At 47.5% G+C, this 24,286-nt stretch overlaps 1 protein-coding gene across 4 annotated transcripts in view; it reads left to right on the top strand.

Annotated features, from left to right (window-relative positions):
- The window catches only part of PALM2AKAP2 (PALM2 and AKAP2 fusion), a 388,863-nt gene that overhangs the window by 135,954 nt on the left and 228,623 nt on the right, over positions 1 to 24,286 (top strand). For all 4 annotated transcript variants that reach the window (XM_074953529.1, XM_074953530.1, XM_074953531.1 and 1 more), the window contains exons 4-5: positions 22,409 to 22,523; positions 23,694 to 23,715. In XM_074953529.1, coding sequence (XP_074809630.1) covers positions 22,409 to 22,523; positions 23,694 to 23,715 — 137 coding nt within the window. The remainder of the gene's footprint in view (positions 1 to 22,408; positions 22,524 to 23,693; positions 23,716 to 24,286) is intronic.

Here is a 24,286-nt window from a genome sequence, read left to right as displayed (position 1 = left end):
CTTGGCCTGTTGCTTTGAACAAGTCATCTCCTTATTTGAGTCCCTCCAGTGGCTCCTGCCACTTACACGGCATCAGTCACAAAATTCTGGTCCATCCCTTGAGGCCCTTCACAATTGAGCCTCCCTCTGTTTACCCATTGTTTTATCGTAGTGCATCGTGACCCACCTCCTCGTCTCTGCCAGCGATGGCAGCAGCCATCTCACGTTCATCTGGTTCTCCCACAAGCGCCTTCCCATCATCTTCCACATTGCCCCATAGTCTCGGCACACCCTCCCCAAATGAACACACAAAGCCAGGCCCCTGTTCCCCTTCAAATCTCCTTTCCAGACAGAGACTCCCTTTAGATGTCAGCCCTTTGGCGCAGGGTCTGAGGGAAAGACTCCCCATTGGCTTCAGCGGTGTGGCTCACACCCGAATACTGCATGGTAGTACTGTACCCAGCACGGTCCTGGTTAATTCATCCATAATCAATTTACCAATTAATATATCACATTTTGATTATAATTAAGGCTGAGATTCTGTCACAGAGGTCATGGAAGTGTCGGCTTTGTAGCATGACTTTTGTAGCAGCTGGTGCTGATTCAGGGGCTGATACTGGGCCAGCAGCAGTAGTTTGGGTGTGTAGCAGGGGGCTCAGGGCTAGGGGCAGGGGGTATGTGGGGGCAGTGCTTACGTCAGGGTGGGGGGCTCCCCGGCTCCCACTGGCATAGCCCCCCTGCAGCTCCTAGGCAGCGGAGGGGGTCTCCGTGATGCACGCTGCCCGCCCCCGCAGCTCCCACCCCTGCAGCTCCCATTGGCTGTGGTTCCCAGCCAACAAGAGCTGCGGCAGCCAGCGCTTATGATGGGAGCAGCGGACCCTGACCTGGCCCCTGCTTTCGCCGCCTACGAGCTGCAGGGACGCGGAGCCGGGTAGGAAACCCCTGCCAGTCCCGCCAACGCCCCCCTCCCCCACACTCCCTGCAGCACCAGCAGGGGTCCAGGGCCGCTCACCGTGCCCACACAGCCCCTCTCCCCCGGTACCAACACCATGGCCCGACCTCCCCTCTCCCCCAGTACCAGAGGTCCGTGGCCCAGTCCCCTCTCTCCGCCAGTACCAGCAGGGGTCCCAGGTCGTGCACCATGGCCCGGCTTCCCCTCTCTCCCAGCACCCACGGCACCCCCAGACCACTCCCCCTGCCCCAGAGCACCCACGGCCCCCCACCCAAGTTTTAGTCAGGGCTGGTATTTTTAGTAAAAGTGCTGGACAGGTCACGGGCCATGAATTTTTATTTACTGCCCGTGACCCGCCCATGACTTTTACTAAAAATACCCGTGACTAAAACATAGCCTTAATTATAATCTATTGATACCTGTATATATACTGGCTTGGGTGTACATAGATTCTCTCTCATGTTATCTTACAGAGACAAGATGGGTGAGGTCATATCTTTATTGGACCAATTTCTGTTGGTGAGAGAAACAAGCTCTTGAAACAGAAGCTGATCCAGTAAAAGATATTACCTCACCTTCCTTGTCTCTCTAATATCTTGGGACCAAGATGGCTGTAGCTACACTGCATACATCTCATGTTGTCTCATTCATTTTCCTTGGTCACAGAAGGTCCAACCTTAAAGCCTGTTGAGGTCAGTGGTAAGACTTCTATTGACTTGTGCGGGCACTGGTAATATGTATTATTTGGGGTACCCTCATTTAATGATTTCCTACTACATGATTTCCTACTACATCAGTAAGGGCCAAGAGAGATTTTAAACACATACAATGGTTCCACTGAAATTGGGTCTTTCATAAAAACAATACCAGAAGCGTTCCCCTTGAAGAAATTTTGTAAGTGCCTCCTGTAGATAAGACAAGAACTTTTGCAGCCTTACTGACACACCCAGAAAATTAGAAGGAACTGGTTGGGTTGTTTGGTTTTTTTAAAACTCTATTTCTCCGTCGTAAGAGAACAGTCTGTTTATTTACAAGTAGATATCCGGAGTTTGTGTAAAGGCCATTTAAACCGTTGGCACAGCAGTGTAACAAAAAAAACATTGACTTGACTACGGGTACATTGTGTTTGAGTGGCTGTTCAGGCAATGTAAATGTTAATAATAGGTACATTAGAGGAAGAATTTACATCCAAAATATTTACATCCTTGAGACTGAAATGAACCAGCTCTTTGGGGTGGGGCCTGGGAAGAAGCATCGCTGAAATATGAATGAGATACAGAGGAACTAACAGGGATGGGAGAAGTCAGAGAAGGCATGAGAGGCTGGGAAGTTTGGGGTAGCCAGGAAAGGAAGGACATGTACAAGAAATCAGGGGGAGCTGGGAAATGGAATGGCTGCAAAGGAATTGGGATCCACCAAAAAGTCAGTGGAAGAATAAATGAAAGAAACACATGAAAGGAAAAGAAATGGAAGCAGAGACAAAAGAGGCATGACTTTATTAGGGATGTATTTCCCTGTTCGTTTCCCTAGTTGTGTGTCTTTTCTTAGCAGAAGAGGGGGAGCTTAACATCCACTTTGAACCTAAGTTGAGCAGGAGGGGGAATCTTGGGCCATTTGTGACCTGAGAGGAGATATAATTTGGGGGCAGGAGCTGTAGGCCTGACTGACACTGCAGGGAATGGAAGTGTCAGATTTTAAAAAGAAAGCAAAGGAGGCTCAGGAAAACAAATTTAGAGAGTGATGATATGTAAAGTAGCCCTGGCCACTCCCTCAAAGTGACAGTGGCATGATCAAGGTTGAGTACCCCAGACTTTTAATTCCCATATCCCACCCTGCACAACCAAAGAAGTAACTATGATTGTCTTAAAATATCCTATAGATAGACCTCCGATAGTGTGAAGATCCTCTGTTGAAAAGCGCTAGAACATTGCCAGTAGTTGTTGTTAAAATCCCAGCTGTTTAGCTGAGCTGTCACCACTGCCAACACCCTGGCTTAGTTATGGCCTATGGCACATGACATGCACCTTGTGTTGTCCCCCTGCACTTGCTCTCTGCCGGCCTGCTCTACTGTTGTGAGCTAGTAGGCAATGGAAACTGACAAGATTGCTGCTCTCTGAAGTGCTTGCAGTGCAAGACTCTCATGGATGGCAGTCTCCAGCCAGCTCCCAAGAATGGAGCAGAGAGGGGGCAGACCAACCTTCCTCTGTCAAATGAAAAGAGCCAGAGGCGGGAGCAGGTGGTGGCCGAGTATCTCCCTTTCCATTGTGCAGGGGCATTGTTTGCCACCCAACCTACCCCCTGCCCCTCAGTGAGAGCAGGCCATTCTTTCTCGCTGGCAGGAAGGGAGTTGTCCGTCTTCTCTTGTCTTGCCTAAATCAGCCCCTGTGCCAAGCCAGTGCCACACCAAAGGAGCAACGCCCAGCATGCACAGCAACTCTGCTGTGAACGGCTCGGTGGAGAGGGGCAATGCCTTTAGTATCCAGGGGTTGGAACTGAAGGATTCTTTTGACACATTCTCCGTTACGCAAAGGATGAATCATTTGCACGACTCCCCAGAGTCAGGATTTTACATCTAGCTTGCTGCTCAGCAGAAGATACCAAAGAGAAATAGAGCTCTGGATGCTGTCCTATCCTCTCCCCGTTAGGAAAATCAGGCAGTCCATACCAGGGTTCAGCACTCTGGAGGGCTGCTCTGTCCCACCTTCAGGTCATAACTGGAGGTTGATGAGCCAGAGGTCCCAGGTGTGATCCCCACTGCCAACAACCCATCTCGGTATGCGTCATTACACGTGCCCTGCCACTTTCCCTGCTCTAACTGTTGTAGGGGTAAAGAAGACTTCAGTCTCTAGGGCTATCAAACCAGCACCTTTCACTTGCACTAAATCAACTCCAGTGTTTAGCTGGCTTCTCAGCTGTCAAACCATTCAATTATCTTCCTGTGGTGTGTGACGGGGTGAACCTCCTAGAGTGTCCAGCAAACGAAGGGTTAAATACCTGCCACCAGGTATCCAGAAGCCCTGCAGCTGCTTCCAGCTATCCAACAATTCAGACTTAAGAAAAGAGCAGTTCCTTGGGCAAATGGTGGCAAGTCTAATTGGCAGCAGGTACCTGATTCCCCCAGAGGGCAGGGGGAAGGTATAGGAAAGCTGCAGTAGGACTAGAATGACACTCTATTCCTAGTGCAGCTTTACTATACCCTCCACCCCCACCCCCCCGCTACCCTCTGGGGTTAGGGAGGTCAGTGGCTTAGGGCAAACAGACATGCATCCTTACAAGCTTCCATCTATTTGGCTTTGTGCTGGAGGTAGCTCGGGTCCGTAGTGTTTGGGCCTGGGGCTTCCAGAAGTTCATTACTTTTCTATTGTAGCCCCATCTGAAGGAAGCTGTAATTTTCCATAAGGACGGAGAATAAACATCTGTCGAAAAGCCCTCCTGTGCAGGTTCACTTCCTGGGCTTATGTCGCCTGGCCCATCACAGTTGTTTAGCATGGTGGTGGTGTTAACGCACTGGGGTAGGACGAGGGAGACCTGGGTTCAGTTTCAGACTCTGCCCCATTCTCCCTGTGGGGACCTTGAACAATTCAATTGATCTTTCTGAGCCTCACTTCCCATCTGTAAAATGGGGGTTTAAATGCTTTTGCCACCCTCTGTCTTGCCTACTTAGACTGTGAGCTCTTCAGGGCAGACTTTGTCTCTCAGTATGTGTATGTCCAACGCCAAGCACCGTGGGACCTTGAACTCAGCTGGGCCTCTAGAGCTATGGAAATACTACTAGTGATAATAAGTGTTGATAGGACATACAGGCCCAACTCCTTTATCCCCACTGTAACTCTTATTACCATCAAAGTGTTTTAAAAGCTGTTCGAGAGACAAGGTGGGTGAGGTAATATCTCTTATTGGGCCAACTTCTGCTGGTGACAGATCCAAGCTTTTGAGCTTACACAGACTGAAGCTCAAAAGCTTCTCTCTCACCAACAGAAGTTGGCCCTATAAAAGATATTACCTCACCCACCCATCATATCCTGGGACCAACACAGCTATAGCAACACTGCCTACAACATTAAAAGCGGTTAGCTACGTGGTACAAATATTTCACCCTTCTCAGCAAGAGGTTTTTAGCTTCTACACTATTTCTTAACCTTTCTATTTCAGGAAGTTAATTATACTTTTTCTGAATACTTCCTTACGACACCTTCATAATCCCAAAGCCAAATCACCATGAGCCCAGTAGGCTGAGCTCCACTGAGGCCAATAGAGGCTAGCCCACTGTTTCCAGGTGTGAATTTGGACTCATATCTTCATTGTGTCCGTATATATTTGAACTGCATGGAAAATTGGGCCTGGAAGTGGTTAAATGGAGCAGCAGTGGCAGTTGTTGGATGGAAGAGAAAACCACTGCCACATAACCGATTTTTTTCATTGTGTATAATGCTCCAAAACTGGGTAATACTATGGTAGCCAGTAATGTACCATTACTGCAGGATGAGCTCTGAGAAGTCATCCCTGGATTGCTCTCTCTTTATATCGGCATCTATCCCAATTTATAAATAACACCGTTCAGCGTAGAGTAGAACTACTTGCATCTGCCAATAAACCTAAATGACTTTTCAAGTGCATAGCAGGAATGTGCTCTTTTCACAGTTACAGTGCTAGCCCCACATCTGTCCCCTCTCTAGTGTCAGGCCTCATGTCTTCACCACTCCTGAGGTGAAATCACGGGATACTTCCTCTTAGTCCAGGCCCTGTGGTACAGTACCCTATGTATCAACTGTGCTCACCCAATAGATCCAGTTGGGTTTGGCAGCTACAGTTCTTCCCTTTGGGAACCTATGAACAGTGGTGAACAGAGTGACCAGACAGCTTGCTTAAACCAAAGTACTGGTTAATCTTAAGAGTAGGAACAAAGCATAACATAAGAACGGCCATACTGAGTCAGACCAAAGGTCCATCTAGCCCAGTTTCCTGTCTTCCGACAGTAGCCAATGCCAGATGCCCCAGAGTGAATGAACAGAACAGGTAATCATCAGGTGATCCATTCCCTGTCATCCTTCTCAGCTTCTGGCTAACAGAGGCTAGGGATATCATCCCTGCCCATTCTGGCTAATAGCCATTGATGGACCTATGCCTCCATGAACTTATCTAGTTCTTTTTTGAACTATGTTATAGTCTTGGCCTTCACAACATCCTCTGGCAAAGAGTTCCACAGGTTGACTGTGCGTTGTCTGAAGAAATACTTCCTTTTGTTTGTTTTAAACCTGATGCCTATTAATTTCATTTGGTGACCCCCAGTTCATGTGTTATGAGAAGGAGTAAATAACATTTCCTTATTTACTTTCTCCATACGAGTCATGATTTTATAGACCTCAGTCATATCCTCCCTTAGTCATCTCTTTTCCAAGCTGAAAAGTCCCAGTTTTATTAATCTCTTCTCATATGGAAGCTGTTCCATACTCCTAATAATTTTTGTAGCCCTTTTCTGAACCTTTTCCAATTCCAATATATCTTTTTTGAGATGGGGCGACCACATCTGCACGCAGTATTCAAGGTGTGGGTGTACCATATATTTATGTAGAGGCAATCTGGTATTTTCTGTCTTATTATCTATCCCTTTCTTAACGATTCCCAACATTCTGGTCGTTTCGTTGACTGCCGTTGCACATTGAGTGGATGTTTTCAGAGAACTATCCACAATGACTCCGAGATCTCTCTCTTGAGTGGAAACAGCAAATTTAGACCCCATCATTTTATATGTATAGTGGGATTATGTTTTCCAATGTGCATTACTTTGCATTTATCAACATTGAATTTCATCTGCCATTTTGTTGCTCAGTCACCCAGTTTTGAGAGATCGTTTTGTAGCTCTTCGCAGTCTGCCTAGGACTTAACTATCTTGGGTAGTTTTGTAACATCTGCAAATTTTGCCACCTCACTGTTTACCCCTTTTTCCAGATCATTTATGAGTATGTTGAATAGGATTGGTCCCAGTACAGACCGCTGGGGAACACCACTATTTACCTCTCTCCATTCTGAAAACTGACCGTTTATTCCTACCCTTTGTTTCCTATCTTTTAACCAGTTACCAATCCATGAGAGGACCTTCCCTCTTATCCCATGACAGCTTATTTTGCTTAAGAGCCTTTGGTGAGGGACCTTGTCAAAGGCTTTCTGAAAATTTAAGTACACCATATCCACTGGATCCCCCTTGTCCACATGCTTGTTGACCCCCTCAAAGAATTCTAGTGATTGGTAAAGTATGATTTCCCTTTACAAAAACCATGTTGACTCTTCCCCAACAAGTTATGTTCATCTACGTGTCTGACAATTTTGTTCTTTATTATAGTTTCAACCAGTTTGCCCATACTGAAGTCAAGCTTAACTGGGCTGTAATTGCCAGAGGGATCACCTCTGGAGCGCTTTTTAAAAATTGGTGTCACATTAGCTATCCTCCAGTCATTTGGTACAGAAGCTAATTTAAACGATAGATTACAGACTACGGTTAGTAGTTCTGCAATTTCACATTTGAGTTCCTTCAGAACTCTTAGGTGAATATCATCTGGTCCTGGTGACTTATTACTGTTTAGTTTATCAATTTGTTCCAAAACCTCCTCTAATGACATCTCAATCTGGGACAGTTCCTCAGATTTATCACCTAAAAAGAATGGCTCAGGTTTGGGAATCTCCCTCACATCCTCAACTGTGAAGACTGATCCAAAGAATTCATTTAGTTTCTCTGCAATGGCCTTATTGTCCTTGAGTGCTCCTTTAGAATCTTGATCATCCAGTGACCCCACTGGTTGTTTAGCAGGCTTCCTGCTTCTGATGTACTTAAATTTTTTTTTTGGCTGTTTTTGAGTCTTTGGCTAGCTGTTCTTCAAATTCTTTTATTTATAGATAGATAGAGATGTCTCTCTTAGGTCCTTCAGTTCAGCCACTCTGGTGTCTACAAAGCCCGTACACAGTCTCTGAGGGCCAGGAGCTCCTTGCGCTGAATGCACAAATATGCCACCTGCCCGTAGGGCAGGTAATCATACGTGCTGCATTGGGTGCAATAAACTGGGGAGCCCCCACTCTGTTGCTGACTTCTGCCTGAATTCTCTTTTTACTCCTGCAGCTTTTGCCTTTGTTATTGTTTTGATCAGGGGGTATTTTTTGGCTTTATATTTAAAAAAGTTTAAGGAATGTTAAATGTATCCAGCCCCTACTCACACTCCCTCCTCTAAACTCCCTTGCTCAACACACACACAGTCAGCACATGGTTCCCCAAACAAACAGTATATTTCAGTCAAGCAGCAAGCACACCCACACACACACCAGACAACAAACTTATCCCCAGGGTCACATAATCGCTCCTTCTTCACCTGGAGAAAAAGTATTTTAAAGCAATAAACTTTCTGCATGCATCTCTGTCTAAAGCCCTACCATCCTGTAACAGAGCCAAGCAGGTCTAGCTTCTTCAGGCACCCCAGCGGGTGTCACTCTGGTTGAACAGCTCCCCAACACCTGTCTCCCTGCTTGGAGAGAGTCCCATTTTACCCATTTAGCCAGAGTTCTTTATTCTCTCTGTTCCTGAGGCTTGGGCCCTGCTTGTCTAAAACCAGTTTGGTGGGCCCAGGAGATTGAGCCAGTCTCCTCCGGGACAATGGTCTCCTATGGTCCTGTGACAGCGCCCGTGGGTTTGCGGAGGGGTGTTATCTGGAGGCATTGTTTTGCCTTCCTGTTTGTTTCCCAACAGCCCTGGTAATTCAAAACATGTTATTCATTAATTATTACAGAGCAGTTCCACCTCTATCACAGATGTAGATTGCTACATGCTTGGTTTGTTGCAGTGCAAGGATTTTGCATCTGCTGCTATTCAGAGTCATAGAATTATAGAAGTGTAGAGTTGGGAGAGACCTCAGGAGGTCATCTAGTCCAACTCCTGCTCAAAGCAGCACCAACCCCAACTAAATCATCCCAGCCAGGGCTTTGTTAAGCTGGGCCTTAAAAACCTCTAAGGTTGGAGATTCCACCACCTCCCTAGGTAACCCATTCCAGTGTTCAGTCAGTTACTTTATTTTATTTTTGGATGTTTGATACAAGAAATCCCACACATAAGAGGTTCCCTATCTCTCTAGGAAGGGAGACAACTGGGAAACAATGACAATCACAGGAAAAGAAAGCCCCATCTCTACACACAGGAGCTACGGTCATACAGCAAGTCCTAAGGGTTCATCTTCCGTAACAGGCTGGGCTGGGGAAACCATATGAAGATATTACCATTTTGAAAAGCATATGTAAGCGGGGGAATGGTCCTGCTATTGTGGGGAACTTTCCTGGCTTCTGCACTGCCCCGGTGAAATGGGCTAGTGGAAGGATCCGAGTCCTCACTCCCACTTCCTTTACCCAGAGGCCTCCCTGCCCTCGAGGACTCCCCTTCCACTCTCCTTTCTGGCAGAGTCCTCGTGACCCCAACAAGGCTGGGCCCAGGATTCCTGGGGGGCTTGACCCCCAATCTTGCTGTGGTCACCTAGACGGGGGCTAGGGTGTCCCCACTCCAGGGTAGTCTCTCTGCCCTGGGCACTTCTCTGGCCCACTGACCATTACATACAAGTTAAAGCAAATGCAAGTTATTTAATCAACAATTAATTTTAAAAAGAATAAGGAAAAATGGGAAAGGTTAAAGGAAACACATCACCCCGCTCTGGGGCAGGGGACATCACAAACAGTGTCTCTGGAATGTCCGGGCAGTTCACGGTCTGTTCCTGGTTTGTCCCAGGCCTTCTTCTCAGGCCCTGGCTGTGCTGTAGGGATGCTACGGGTCAGACACTTGCTCTGGTGCTGGCCACACGCTCCCAGGCTCTAAGTGGTAGGACCCTTCTTCCCAGCGTCGCCCCTGCCCTGTCGGGGTTACGATCCCCCTCCAAGCCTGGCCTGCACAGCATCTTGGCTGAGGCGTCTCCCTGTGCTGGGCCCGCTGCCCAGGGTCCCCCTCGCTCTCCCCAGCTGCTCACCGCACCCAGCTCCGGACTGCTCCAGCCTCAGCTCCAGCTCCTCCACTCTGCCTCAGCACGGCTGCTGCTGCTGCTCTGCCTCCAGCCCCCGGGCTGCTTCTCTGGTCCCTCTGGATCTGGTTGCTCAGCTCCCCAGCTCCGCTCGGGCCCCTGCTTTCTCCTTAGCTCAGCCCCACTCTGTCTGACCCCAGCAATTCCAGCTCACACTGAGGACGGAACCTCCCTGAATTTCCTGACTCCCTGATTAGCCCGCCCGCCCTGTCATTAAGGCTGACCTGGAGCACTGGCCTCTCCCCATTGTTCCTGGGGACTATCAGTCTCAGGGTCCTGATTTCCCATGGACCCTTCCCCTTTTAGTACTGGGAGCTAGCCAACCAAAACACCCCCACTGAATGTTAGTAAGGGGGCAACTGTCCCCTTACACATAGGTGCTTCCAGGGCACGGATTATGAGACAGCCAGGCTCTGCCAGATTGAGCTAGCCTGTCATAGCCTTTATTCAGAGGTGCAGGGGAATAAGGGGTGATTAAGGCCCTGCCCATATTCTGGCCATGACAAGGGAAGTCTGAAAGTCCCAGCTGTGAACAGAAAGTGGAAGGAGTCCTACTGTGCCTTCACTCACTGGCCAGAGTATCTGGCTGGGCTCCAAGTGGGGGACAGACTGTCTCATGAAAAGGGGTGAAGTAATTACCCTTCCCAGAGGAAGGGGCAGCAGGGGAGGAACCATAAGTTGCAATTAATTGTCTGCTGCGTTCCTGAGTCCGTGCAGTTATGCACACACACCCTGACTCAGGGCAGTCTGTAAGCTTACTATCTAGCCCAGACCTAAAGAAGAGCTCGCTCTGTGTAAGCTTGAAAGCACGTCTTTCTCACCAGCGAAGTTGGCCCAGTAAGAGATATCACCTCACCCGCCTTGCCTCTCTAGCATCCTGGGACTGACAGGACCACAAGAACACTGCCTACACTCTAGCCCAAAGTCAGGCATTATTCCACTGGAACCCAAGTGGCAGAATCTAGCCCTATGTATATACAGTGTGAGGGGAACTCTGAAGAGAGGAGACCTGGTAACAGGCTCCATATATCTGAAGGGAATAAACACCAGGAAGGAACGATACAGGGGTGGTCTAGAGTGAGCCAAGGAGATAAAACTAGGAGAAGGAAATGACATTAAGAAAGAGACAATTCAGGCTGAGTATAAGGAAGTACTGCCAGATGATGGAATAGTCTCCCTCGGAAATGGTGGAAGTCCCATGGCCTGGGAAATTTAAGGTTTTAGACTGGACAAAACACTAGACAAAGTCAGCGTACAGATCCTCTTGCCTTGGCAAGGAGAGGGACTTGATTATATATTGCTTTTATCCATCTCTAACTTCTGCAATTCCAGGTCAAAGCTCTTGCCTTAGCTCACCACAAAACCCTCCATTTCCTGAGCAGGAAGCATTTTACCAACTGACTCAAAACAAATATTCTTCACTCTTCATCCAACGCTTTACAAGCATGCATGATTGCTAATTAATGATAATGGGTTTTAATCTAGATTCCCGTCCCCTACAAATTCGTATTTAATGAAGACCAGACACCATCTTTTGCTTGGTCATTGGAGACAGGTACTTTCCCTATGCATTTAGGAAACCTCACAGACATGCTCCCACAGTTACTTGTCCAGTGTTGTGCCTGTATCTAATTTACAAGTACTGATTGGTGATAATGTATTCTCCTGGAGGTTTTATTCCCTTCTCCAAGTGCTAATTAAGTTTGCAGCTCTTGATTAGCAGCTTTGCTCAGTAAACACCACCCTTTCGGAAAGTATAAGGTGCACAGTGTCAAGTTTCCTAAGGAGGAGAGATTCAAAAGGAGGTGCTTTTGCAGAGGGGTTGAAGGCTAAGCTAAGAAGCATTGCACTGCTCAACTCTGGCGCATAAATTCAAGCTCAGTATGGAATCAAGCAGCTTCCTCCTTTTTTATTGACTGTTTGATGAACTGTACTGATCTCTACAAAGGATTCTGATGGTTTTGGCACAACTGACAAGGTTTGCTGAGGAAACTAACTAGTGTAGAAGTTAAACCAGGGTTTCTCAAACTGGGGGTTGGGAGCCCTCAGGGGGTCTTGAGGTTATTACATGGGGAGTCATGAGCTGTCAGCCTCCACCCCAAACCCTGCTTTGCCTCCAGGATTTATAATGGTGTTAAAATGCTTTTCATTTATAAGGGGGGTTGCACTCAGAGGCTTGCTGTGTGAAAGGGGTCACCAGTACAAAAGTTAGACAACCACTGAGCTAAACCATGTCTGTGTTCTAATAAGTAGAGCCCCATGGAATTCTTTTTAATTTTTATAATGTTTCTATTTTATTTTCAGGAATTTCATGTTCTCCATGAGCAGGGGTTAGGTTCTGTCCCTCCTCAGGGGATGGGAGGGGAGATTCTGTGGGGGTCAGCTGCAGCCCCCTGGGGAGGGAAATTGCAAAGCAATCCATCCAGCACTCACCTTGCAGCTGTGGCTCCTGACCTGCAAGGGTGGGCCTGGCTTCCTGCTCCAGGTATTGTGACCTGGTGCATGGGGTTGCAGGGCAACTCAGATTTGGCCCAGCTGCCCCTCTGCCCCATCATGACAAAGGGGCAGCTGGGCCAAACCTGAGTGAAAGGTGATGTGACCCAATGTGCCAGGTTGCAGCGCTACTCACTCCATTTTGGCCATGCTGCCATTCTGTCATGATGATGGAGGGGCAGCTCGGCCAACCTTGAGTGGCCCTGCAACTGCTTGCACCAGTTTGCAATGCCTGGAGTCCCAGCCCAAGGGACAGGAGCTGCCAAAGTCACCAGCATGGGGTAAGTTTTTTGTTTTAATTCATATTCCCAAAAAAATGGGGGTTCTACTTATAAGTGACTGCCCCAAATCCATGTGCCTCTCCTGGTCTGTCTGAGGTCACTGTAGAGAAGGCACTATTAATAGGCATGGCACATAGATAAATGGTCCAGCAGTTTAAGATTCTTGGTTTCCAGCTGTGTGGCTCTGGTGTTAACCCCTGCTATGGGACTAGTACAGTCTCTTAAAGCAGATGGGTGGTTTTGTGGTTATGACAAAAGGATTCGAAGCTCAGCTCTGCCAGAATGGTACAAGAACCTGCATAGAATAAAACAGACTCCTCCACATTGTCTGCTTCTGTGAGGTGGTCCAAAGCCCAGTTGGGGCTAGAACCAAGGATGGTCGCTGAGCTAACGGTAGATAAATTCACCCCTGGGAGAAGCACTGAAGTAAGTGAGAACTGCATCCTCTGCCCCAGGGGATATGGGTCTGTTACAGTTCTCAGCTTGACAGCCTGCCTCTTTAGCTCAAGCTCTAGCATCTCATTCTTTTAGCTCTACAGGTCCCTGGTGTGTTTGGCCAAGATGGTGGCTAGAGATGAATGTGGATCTAAGTTAGTAGAGGTGACATGTCAGTGCACAGCCCACTGTTCCACATTTACCCTCATCATTCCTTTCCCCTGCAAGTTATTTTCTTGCTTATAAAGCCTTTCCTGTTTCCCCACTCATGTTCTGGATCCTTGTGTCTTGAATCCTGAAGTTCTGGCCAAGTAGACCTTTCCTCATTGCTGCTGCTGAGAGGTTTTTCCTCTGGTGTGTACGTACGTACATACATAAATAAGAGTTCAGAATTGCCATTGCATTGCTACCTTCCTTGCAGAAATGATATGATTGCTCCACAGAGCTGTCTCGGGTTTATGCATAGCTGGCACGGACAAAAGAGACCTGATCAATCTTTTTTAAAAGTTTAATCTTATTGCTGTTAATGTCTCTATTTATAGCACTGAAACCATGATATCTTCAAAACAAAATACACAAGATTTTTCCCAAGCATCAGTCTCTCTAGGACCAATTTACACTACTGAAGTGAACTAACCAGGCTCGAGGAGGCTATATTTTAGAAACTGAAGCAGTTCTGCTGCTCATGGATCTCTGCATCCTCACTGCAGAACAGCATGTGGCAGACCCATCCTACATCAGCCACACTGAGTTCTGCTCAGACCTGCGTTCACGTTGTGTACATGTGTTGCGGTTGGGAGGGGGTGCAGATGAGAAGAGACTCCCTTCATTAGACAATTTCTGTCTCCTGGCAGGGGAAAGAGGGAAAGCCAGAGCTGCAGGGCCCCTCCTTTTTGGTGAGGGCAGCAGAGAGATGGTGATCCCATGTTTCAGGTTGGAGGAGACCCACAGCCTGAGACTTCATCCTCTGGGTGGCTGGGAGACAGGCCCCCCATACGTGTGTATGCAGATGTCCCTTTCTGTTCCCCACCATCCTTGGCTGTTCTCCTCTACCCCCACGCCTAGACTCTCTCTTTACTTGGCTCCCCTTCTGTTCACATACCTCAGATGAGTCTGCCCCCTTCTCCATGACCTCCTAGGAGTCTAAGGAGCTGAGAGCCTTTCTCCTCCCAATGTCCACGTAGGGAGCATTGGCTGGCTACCTCCCCTCCTGCTGTGCCTTTCCAGCCATCAGCCCCACCCACACGAAGTATGGTTTTCTACATGCAGGATTTCCCTTAGCAGTGTGTTTGCTAGCAAGGTCCATTATGATCTGAGTTCTGTTGCCCTTCAAGACTTTACCTGTGGATTGTGGGGCAGCAGGCCTGTAGTCCTCCCAAAGAATGAAGATAGGGGAATGGGCTAACCCTGAGGAGAACAAGGGGGGGGGGGCTAAAGAGCCAAATAAGGGGGGGAAGGTCCCTGGGCTGCCAGCTGAGGTAGTACTGATGGGGAGATCCATTTTTGTGGAGGGAAATGAAGAGGAATCTTGGACTGAGAGGGTGTAGCTCGAGCATGGAGGATAAGATAAAGTTTATGTGGAAAGGGATTATTTCATAAACCTGTCTGTGAGAGAGAGAGAGGATCCTCAGCTGGGGAGTCTTTCCTCCCTCAGCCAGGGATGTGAGGTACCTAAGAGGGGCGTGTAAGCAGGAAAATGCTGCCTAAGAGACAGGGTATCTGTGTAGAAGGGTCTCGTCTCTTCCCCTGCTCGGGGATGGGGCTCAAGTTCTTCTCTTTCAGGGGGAGATAGAGTTCTTAATTTAATACAGTTGTTCCCAGTCCAACCTAGACAATTCTTCTCTAACCATGTTAGACCAGGGCAGTAACTAGGCCATCGCATAATTTTATAGCACAGTTTGTGACCATGCTAGGTGTGGACATTTGTTATGGCTACGGGCATGCACATACAAGCAAGCCTCCCTCAAGGTAGAGAAGAATATGCAACAGCCTTTGCCTCGTGAGCTATGATTCCCATACACTTCACTCCAACTCACTGGTTTAGATAAGGCCAAAACCAGTTTGCTATCACTTAAAATCTATCTTTTATGGTTAATAAACAGATCAAAGCAGATTACCTAGCAAATAAACAAAAAATGCCAACTAAGCTTAATATTCTAAATAGGGTGAGAATCTGCTAATTCATATCCAATCTAAGAGATGATACAAGGAGGCTGCAAATTCTTAAGGGGCAAGCTGCACTTACTTTACAGCTTGGAATCCCCAGGTCTTTTATACACAGCCCAGAAATCCCTTCAGCCTGGGTCCAGCACTTCCTCCAGTTCAGTCTTTGTTTCTCAGGTGTTTCCAGGAGTCTTTTTGTGTGTGGAGTGAAGATCCCCAGATGTCACTCCTTGCCTTATATAGCTTTTTCCTAGGGCGGGAACCCTTTGTTCCAAAGCTTGGTTCCCAGACCAGCCTGTGCAAAAATACTGACATCCCAAGATGGAGTCCAGAGATGTGGTCTGATCGCATGTCCTTGTAGATTCATAGTAGCCATTACTTACAGGCTGTTTGGAGCATTCACAGGAAAGATCACCAGGTGGGAGATAAGCTTCTCCTAAGGCCTACTGTTTTTTCCTAATGGCTCATTGCCCTGAATAGACCCTTCCCCACCCACTATCTAGACTGAAAGCTTCTTGTCTAGTGGCCATTACCCAGGTGTAACTACATTTAAAATACAGATACATAGTCAATATTCATAACATCAGATACAAAAATGATATATGCACATCATAACTTTTCCAGTGACCCCTCCCATGACTTATCTTGCATAAAATACATCATAATTATGTCCTAATCATATCCTAATATCACTGCAAAGAATATGGGGTGCAGGGGCAAAATAGCTGAAACCCTAGAAGCCATGTGGATAGAAAGCCAGCTGGATCATCAGGCTTACTGGGTAGTGCTCAATGGCTCCATGTCTAGTTGGTAGCCGGTATCAAGCGGAGTGCCCCAAGGGTCAGTCCTGGGGCCGGTTTTGTTCAATATCTTCATTAATGATCCGGAGGATGGGGTGGATTGCACCCTCAGCAAGTTTGCAGATGACACTAAACTGGAAGGAGTGGTAGATATGCTGGAGGGTAGGGATAGGATACAGAGGGGCCTAGACAAATTGGAGGATTGGGCCAAAAGAAATCTGATGAGGCTCAATAAGGACAAGTGCAGAGTCCTGCACTTAGGACGGAAGAATCCCATGCACTGCTACAGGCTGGGGACCAAGTGGCTAGGCAGCAGTTTTGCAGAAAAGGATCTAGGGGTTACAGTGGATGAGAAGCTGGATATGAGTCAACAGTGTGCCCTTGTTGCCAAGAAGGCTAACAACATTTCAGGCTGTATAAGTAGAAGCATTGCCCTCTATTTGGCATTGGTGAGGCCTCATTCCCCTCTATTTGGCATTGATGGAGTACTGTGTCCAGTTTTGGGCCCCACACTACAAGAAGGATGTGGAAAAAAAATAATTAGGGAGCTGAAATACATGACTTATGAGGAGAGGCTGAGGGAACTGGGATTATTTAGTCTGCAGAAGAGAAGAACAAGGGGGGATTTGATAGCTGCTTTCAACTACTTGAAAGGGGGTTCCAAAGAGGATGGATCTAGACTGTTCTCAGTGGTAGCAGATGACAGAACAAGGAGTAAGGGTCTCAAATTGCAGTGGGGGAGATTTAGGTTGGATATTAGGAAAAACTTTTTCACTAGGAGGGTGGTGAAGCACTGGAATGGGTTACCTAGGGAGGTGGTGGAATCTCCTTCCTTAGAGGTTTGTAAGGTCAGGCTTGACAAAGCCCTGGCTGTGATGACTTAATTGGGGTTGGTCCTGCTTTGAGCAGGGGGTTGGACTAGATGAACTCCTGAGGTCCCTTCCAACCCTGACATTCTATGCTTCAAGGCCTGGACTATCATGGCAGTCCTGAGTAGAAGCTAAGCCATGAGGCCATAGGGGTTTTCCTGAAGGCTGACTGCAGTTGCAGGAGCTGGGGCATTGACTGGGTGTCGCTGCATGGTCTGTGTCTGTGTTTGGAAGGAAACAGATAGCAGGGAGACAACAAGAGAAGCAATGGCCCCGGGAGGCAGAGCTTCTCTTGGTATCAGTACTTATTTGAAAAGCTGACTTACATTTCTGAACAAGAAAACTGCCTCCAGTTTGATTCATACTGTGTTCAGGGGAATAGGACTTCTCCTAATGGAAACAACCTGGCAAGGCCCCAAATATTGGCAAACTGCTCAGGCCAAGGGGCAACAACATTAACCAGTCAGTTTTTCACACTGCCTTTATCCTATCCCTTTATCCCTTTTCCCACTCGGGTATTCCCTGCAGAATTCCAAGCTGTGTTGTTGCTTATTTGGCTGGCGTTACAGGTGCAGTCATCTTTGAAATTTCAGCCTGAAATCTACAAAGAAGCCAAGAACAGGAAATTATAAGGGTCTCCTTCCCAGGTGTCAAATGACAGTGAAGACCTATTTATTCAGGAGGTATAAAAGGGGTGTGTGTACTCTAGATGGGTTGATTACAGCTGAGATTGTGGTAATTCTAGTTAGATCACAGATGGTATGTAAGTGTGTGTTGTTAAATTCAGGTTTGCGTGTGTTCATTGTATCATGAAGTAAAAAAGAATACAGACCACACACATGCGCACACACCATTTCCAAAGCCTTGGAATTAGCACAGAAATACAGACCGCAAAGCAAGGCTTGTCCCACACTTTAACCCTTTCGCTACTGGCTCTTCAAGAATACTTCACCAGCTAAAAATGCAGCTTAAGCAAGAGAATGCAGTCCTCTGTAGCAGAATGACTGCTTTATCATAACGTATGCGACACCTGCATAATACAGTGAAGCACACATTACAAATAAATACACGTGTTCTCCGGTTTCCCTTCATCTTTTTAATTGCCTTAGATAACTCGGTAACATGACGTCACTCTAGTAAGCATAGAGAATGCCGCAAATAATGAGGTAACACTATTTCAGACAAAACTGGAAACTTAACATGGGCCTTCACACATGGCAGATCACCTCTGTGCTGCTGTTGTCCCTCAATAGCATGATTCAGTAACCTCTTTGTACCAACTGACAGAGAGCCCAGGGGTGCACAAGGGTTACAGGGTTCCCCTGGGTCTAGGATCTACATACTAGTTGCACTGATGGTCATACTCATTGTTGGACGTGTGCATGGAAAATAGGTGAGGGGTTCTCTGTGTGTGTATATACTAAAAATTAGGTTCTCTAGATCTGGGAGTTAAGGCAGGTCACCAAAAAGTGAGCCACATATTCTTGGCAGGTAGGCAGGAAGAGATGCTTCTCTCTCTCTGGCTAGTCGTGTATGCAAAGTGAGTATTGTATAGTTCACAATAGATGCCCATTCACCACCTGAGCAAAATGGTGATCAATAGGTTGTGGGCGCTGCAGGGAAAAACAAATCCAGCAGAGGTTATCCTCTTAGGGAGTAGAGACAATGAACTTTTGGAACTATATCTGGGGTGCAGATGAACCCCCCCCCCCCCCAGTTATCCCTCATCAGGGGAGGCAGGCTGTGAGCTGTCTTGGCCTCACAAAAGAAGGGTCTCAGCTCTCCTGGTTGAAAAACATGGTGAGAAGGATTTTGGGGTGGCTGGTACCTTATTAGAGAAAAGGGCACCTTGTTAGCTAAGTTTAGGCTCTAGAACAGGGGAAGGCAAACTACAGCCTGCGGGCCTGTCAGGGCTTTCAATCCGGCCTGCAGGATTGCCTGGCGCAGTGGGGCTAAAGCAGACTCCCTGCCTGCCATGGCCCTATGCCACTCCTGGAAGTGGCCGGCACCACGTTCCTACAGCCTCTCAGGGAGTGGGGGACAGAGGGCTCTGTGCGCTGCCCTCGCCTGCAGGCACCGCCCCCTCCAGCTCCCATTGGCTGGGAATGGGGAACCGTGGCCAATGGGAGCTTCAGGGGTGGTACCCACAGGCGAGGGCAGCACGTGGCGGCACTCCCTGCCCCACCCCCCCCTTAGGAGCCACTGCTGCACATACTGGCCACTTTCAGGAGTGGCGCAGGGCCAGGGCAGGCTCCCTGCCTTAGCCCTGCTGCGCGCCACTTCCACCCCGGAGGCGTTCGAGCCTGCACCCCAACCCCCTCCTGCACCCCAACCCCCTGCCCTGAGCCCCCTCCTGCACTCCGCACCCTCTTGCACCCCAACCCCTTGCCATGAGCCCTCTGCCGCACCCTTCCTGCACCCCAACCCCTTGCCATGAGCCCCTTCCTGCACACCGCACCCCCACACACACACCCTGCACTCCCTCCCACACCCCAACCCCCTGCCCCAGCCCTACATTCATGGCCCTGCATACAATTTCCCCACCCAGATATGACCCTCAGGCCAAAAAGTTTGCCCACCCCTGCTCTAGAATGCGTGCTGTGACTTTGTTTTATGCGTACCCTTTGTTTCCCATATACCCGTTTGCAACCATATGAATCTCTGTTCTTCGTTAAATAAATTTCATCTTGTTTTCGCTATAAACCGACCTAAGTGCCGAGTGTTACGCAGAAGCTGTGTTCCCGGGTGTAACTAGTAAGCTGTGCTGTACTGTTCCTTTGGGAACAGTGGGTTTGGTAATGCTGTAAGTGCCCAGTGGAGATGGGGCTGGACACTACTGGGGATGCTCGGAGGACGCGGGGTTGGAGTAAGCCTATCGCTAACCCGTCAGAGAATGAGGCCTGTGGAAGCCTGGAGGGAAGTGCTCGTGTTGCCTGAGGCAGGTACAGGCTAGACTTCTTCATGCTAAGGGCCGGTGGTAGCAAGGTGCCTCGCCGTCTTGGGTGCTGCAAGGAACGTGACATGCTGTCGCTGCCCTGAATGCGTCTGCTCCGTTGGGCAGCACATGGGGTACATCTTACCTGGACGTTCCTGGAACGGCCAGCACTGCTCAGATAGTTCATAGGGAGGAAGAGCAGGGACAGGAGGCCCAGCATTTCAGCTGACCAGACAGATTTTTTTCAAGAGTGGACCAGCTCTTCAGAGTACCCATTTTAGGGCTAGATCCTCATCTGGTGCAAATCAGCATATCTCCATTGCCTTTAATGGGGTTATGCCATTTTACACTGGTGGCAGCTGTTACAAGCATACTTATTTAGCGTCAGACTAAAAATCCATGTCCCTTCATCTCCCTGATCTACCCTGATAGCTTCCCCTAATTTCTTTCTTCCCCCTTGTGGCTCTTACTGCTTCTTAAGAGAATCAACGAAGGGGTTAAAGAAAGCCGAGAGCAATATGTGCTGTCAGAAAGAGGTTGATCTACTGTTGCATCGGCCTGACTGTTCTTTTAACTGGGGCAGCAGGCAGGCAGTCTGGCATGAAAGCAGCAGGGACTTTGGGAGAGAATGGGAGGAGGGGGGGGAAGACATCACGGAGTAAAACTGAGACAGCAAACAGCCCACTAAGCCATAAAAGAAAATCAAAGCAAAAGCTGAGAGCTTTTTTTTGTGGTTGAAACAAACTTTCTCTTCTGGCTTGAATCAACCATGACAAACCTCTTCTCCAGAGATCTGAGCTGGTATCCAGGAAATGATGCATTTAACACCACCCTCCATTATTATGGATCAGATTTAGATACCGTTACTCGTACTTGAGTAACATCTTATTCCATTGACTTCAGTGGGATAATAGATTGACTAGTTCTGGTTTGTTTAAAAGGGGAAAGGAGTTAATTCTCCCACTGCAATTTTCTGGCTTTGTCAGATGCACTTTCTTTTTCCCTACCTACCGGGCCACCTGAAATCATTTGGCTAGCAGCAAACATCATTACAGAGTCTGTAATGCTGAATGCTGCAAACGACTGACTTCGCAAAAAAATGAATATGTGTGCACCCATCTCTGCAGTGTAAATTCATCAGGCCACAAGGTAAAGGGAATTCATATATCTTCATCTTTGAGGTATAAATATGCCTGGATAACTGAGCATTGCCAAGGGAAAAGACGGGACAGGAGCTAGCCATCTTGTGACTAGTACTCTGGTTCTGCTGATGTCCATTTCCAGTGTATTTGTTGAGTTAGGAGTGTTGTAAAGAGTGCTCTGGTCAGTGACGGGCTGACTCTCCTATGTAACGCATTCTCGGCCATACTGTCTGTCTTGTAGCCCTGCGAGAAAAGAAATAGAGGCCAAACTTTCACGTTTGGGTGCCTCATGTGAGACTCCTACATCCACAAGAGGTGCTGAACAGCCATAGTTCTCACTGAAGTCAGTGGGCTTCCTGAACTTCAGACATCCCCGTTTTGAGACTTCGGCTTTTGCTCAAATCAAACATTCAATATGGCAATTAATTTTTGTATGGATGGTGCAGAAATAGTGATAATGTTGTATGTAAGTTAGGGTATGTCCAGAAAAATTGTGAACTAGATCCTTTGTTGGTGTAAACCACTGAAGTCAATGGAGTGAGGCTGACTTACACCAGTGGGGGATCTGGCACTATATAGCTGTAATATAAAATCATTCTGGCCCTACTTTGAAGAGTGCTGAGTGCCCACAACTCCCAATGAAATCAATGAGCACTATGGGTATTTAGCATCTCTAAGGATCACTCTCCAGGGCTTTTCTAGGCAGGTCATGGTATGTATTACCTGCAGGCTGATAGGGTTCTGCCCCCATTATCATCCAAAGACAATGGGAAAGATAGAAAGATTAAACTGAGAATCCTACCCAAGTGAAGGCCTTGTCTTCTGGAAACAAGTACCACACAAGCTCAGGAAATCCTATCAATGGGGCTGGTGCCCTGCCAGCCTCCAGCAGCTGTTTCCAGTTCCGTCCTTTATAGTGTGGAAGGATTTGGAGATATTTATTCCTCCAAGTATTATTGCATGTTTATATACCTGCCCTACTGAGATTTCCAAAATGGAGAAGGAGGCCGGGGGTGTTAATTTAACAGACAAATGTTCTGAGACAAGTCGATCATATCCAAAATTCCCATCTTTTTGACGTAGACCTTTCTATACCACAAACGCTCTAAGCCCTGTCTTCCCTCTAACCTCCTACTATGCCAAGAAACTATTTTTGAACAAGATTTTGAAATTCTCCCACTGTCTCCTGACCTATTTAAGATCCTGATTAATACCTTTGCAGCTAGGAAGCCAATGCTCACTTCCCAGGTTGATGCTGCCTTCAGATATCTAGTATGCCACTGCAATAAATGATGGATGGTTTTTCCATGTCTTCCAGGCTGGAACAAGAAATAGAGACACTAGAAAGTGAAGAATCCCAGATATCTGCCAAAGAGCAAATCATCTTGGAGAAACTAAAGGAGACAGAGAAATCCTTTGAGGACTTTCAAAAGGTACAAAAAAAGATTCAGTCTCAAAGAGAGTGAAGCCATGGTGTAATACTGATTGAAAGCAGCATTTGCAGTGTTATGTGCCTTTGCACAGTGGGAGAATAGCTGTGGAGAGTCTAATAAGATGTGGACTGAGCAAGATCAAAAAAACTCCAGAGCTTTCAAACCCACCTATCTAGGGCAGGTTATTTTGCTACTCACCTGCCTTTCCAAAGAGTGCTGGACTTCCTCGGCTTTTTTAGGATGTGCCGTTGGAGTTCGGGGAGAGGTGGGGAGCTCTCCATTTCACTGGAGTGAAAGTACAGGAATCCTGCAGCCACTCTTAAGGAGACAGCAGCCAGATAATAAAAAGTCTGGTTGGCGAGAAATGTCCCCCTCAGCCAGTCCAGAAGTGCACCTGTACATAGACAACCTCTCCTATAGCAGCTGGGTGTGTATTCTTCCCTTCATTGGGCTCACTCCATTGTGGTATCCTCCAGCTGAGGATCCAGACCACATTTCACACTCTTGAACATTGCTTGACCAACAGGTATTGTCATGTCAATGACACTAAGTATCCCTCTCCTCTCACCGCCCAGCTCAAGGTACATTGCTCTTCACACTTCTGTTGGCAGTGTGTAGACTATGTACACAGGTGTGTCCCCGTCCCCCCGCCCGCATTGGTGTGAATAGCAGTGTAGCTGGCAACACATGGCATAGGTGAGGAAAGTCACACCTGCAGGGTGTGGATACATATGTGAGTACATACTCTGAACAATTCTCTATTCACCCAAGCCATAGCTCCTTGTTTACACTGCTGGTTTTAGCAGCATGGTGTCCCGGGGGTGGAGCTCTTCCCCACTGCAGGGAAAGACTGCGATGGTGGGGGAAAGGCTCTGGCAGGGCAAGAGGCAGCTGGGAAAGGCTGAGTCTTTTCCCCACTTCTTCCCCCTTGCTCGAGTTTTTCACATATTGCTACACACAGTCTGCTTTTCACTGCAGCGTGTAGTTATGCATTCCCTAGCTGCTGCTGATATTAGTGTGTAGACGTATAGCCTTAGAGCTCAGTAGTTCTCTCCCACTTTATAAGTCTCAAAGAGGCAGACAGCAAACACAAGATAATTCTAGAGGAAAAACTTGGAGGCTTCACATCACATGAAGGCTTAACTGATCCCCATATTTGTGTCTTTACAGAGCTTCTCACACCAGGATGGTGGTAAGTGCCTCTGCACCATTACTTATATCTACAGTTTTAACTGGTGATGTGTAGTAACAATTTGTTGCTAAGTGATACAGGGTGGGGATTATTGTTTTTATGATTTGTGAGATGTGGTTGGGGGGGGGTTGCTTTGGTATTACTGTGGCACCCACACAAATGGCACGACTGCTGTACACTATGCTTTGCGATGCATTTGCTTAAAACCTTATGGGGGACAAATTCTCCTCGGGGACATCAGCATAACCCAGAGAAACTCCGTTAACTTTAAATATGGCGGCTGATCTTTATGTCCATTGTTTCCAGAGTGTTTTTCCGTAGAACCTTTATTTTTTGGTAGCACAGACTCAAGAATGATGTTTCTTACAGAGGAACACACAAACTCTATATGATCCTCATTCTAAGATGTTAAAAAGCGTGCAAAAGAAACCACCTGAAGTGTGTCTGTCTGGTTGTAATTAGGGCAGTGGGGTTTATGCAGGCCCTGCTGAAGTGGGCTGGATTGGGTTTCATTGGTGCTGATGTAGATATGAGAAGCTTTTCCTCTGCACCCTGTTCCATCCAAGCCCAA

This window comes from Natator depressus, chromosome 5, assembly GCF_965152275.1.
Source record: "Natator depressus isolate rNatDep1 chromosome 5, rNatDep2.hap1, whole genome shotgun sequence".
Lineage (NCBI taxonomy): Eukaryota > Metazoa > Chordata > Testudines > Cheloniidae > Natator > Natator depressus.
The sequence above is the reverse complement of the archived record's forward strand: the minus strand, read 5'-3'. Positions and strand labels throughout refer to the sequence as shown.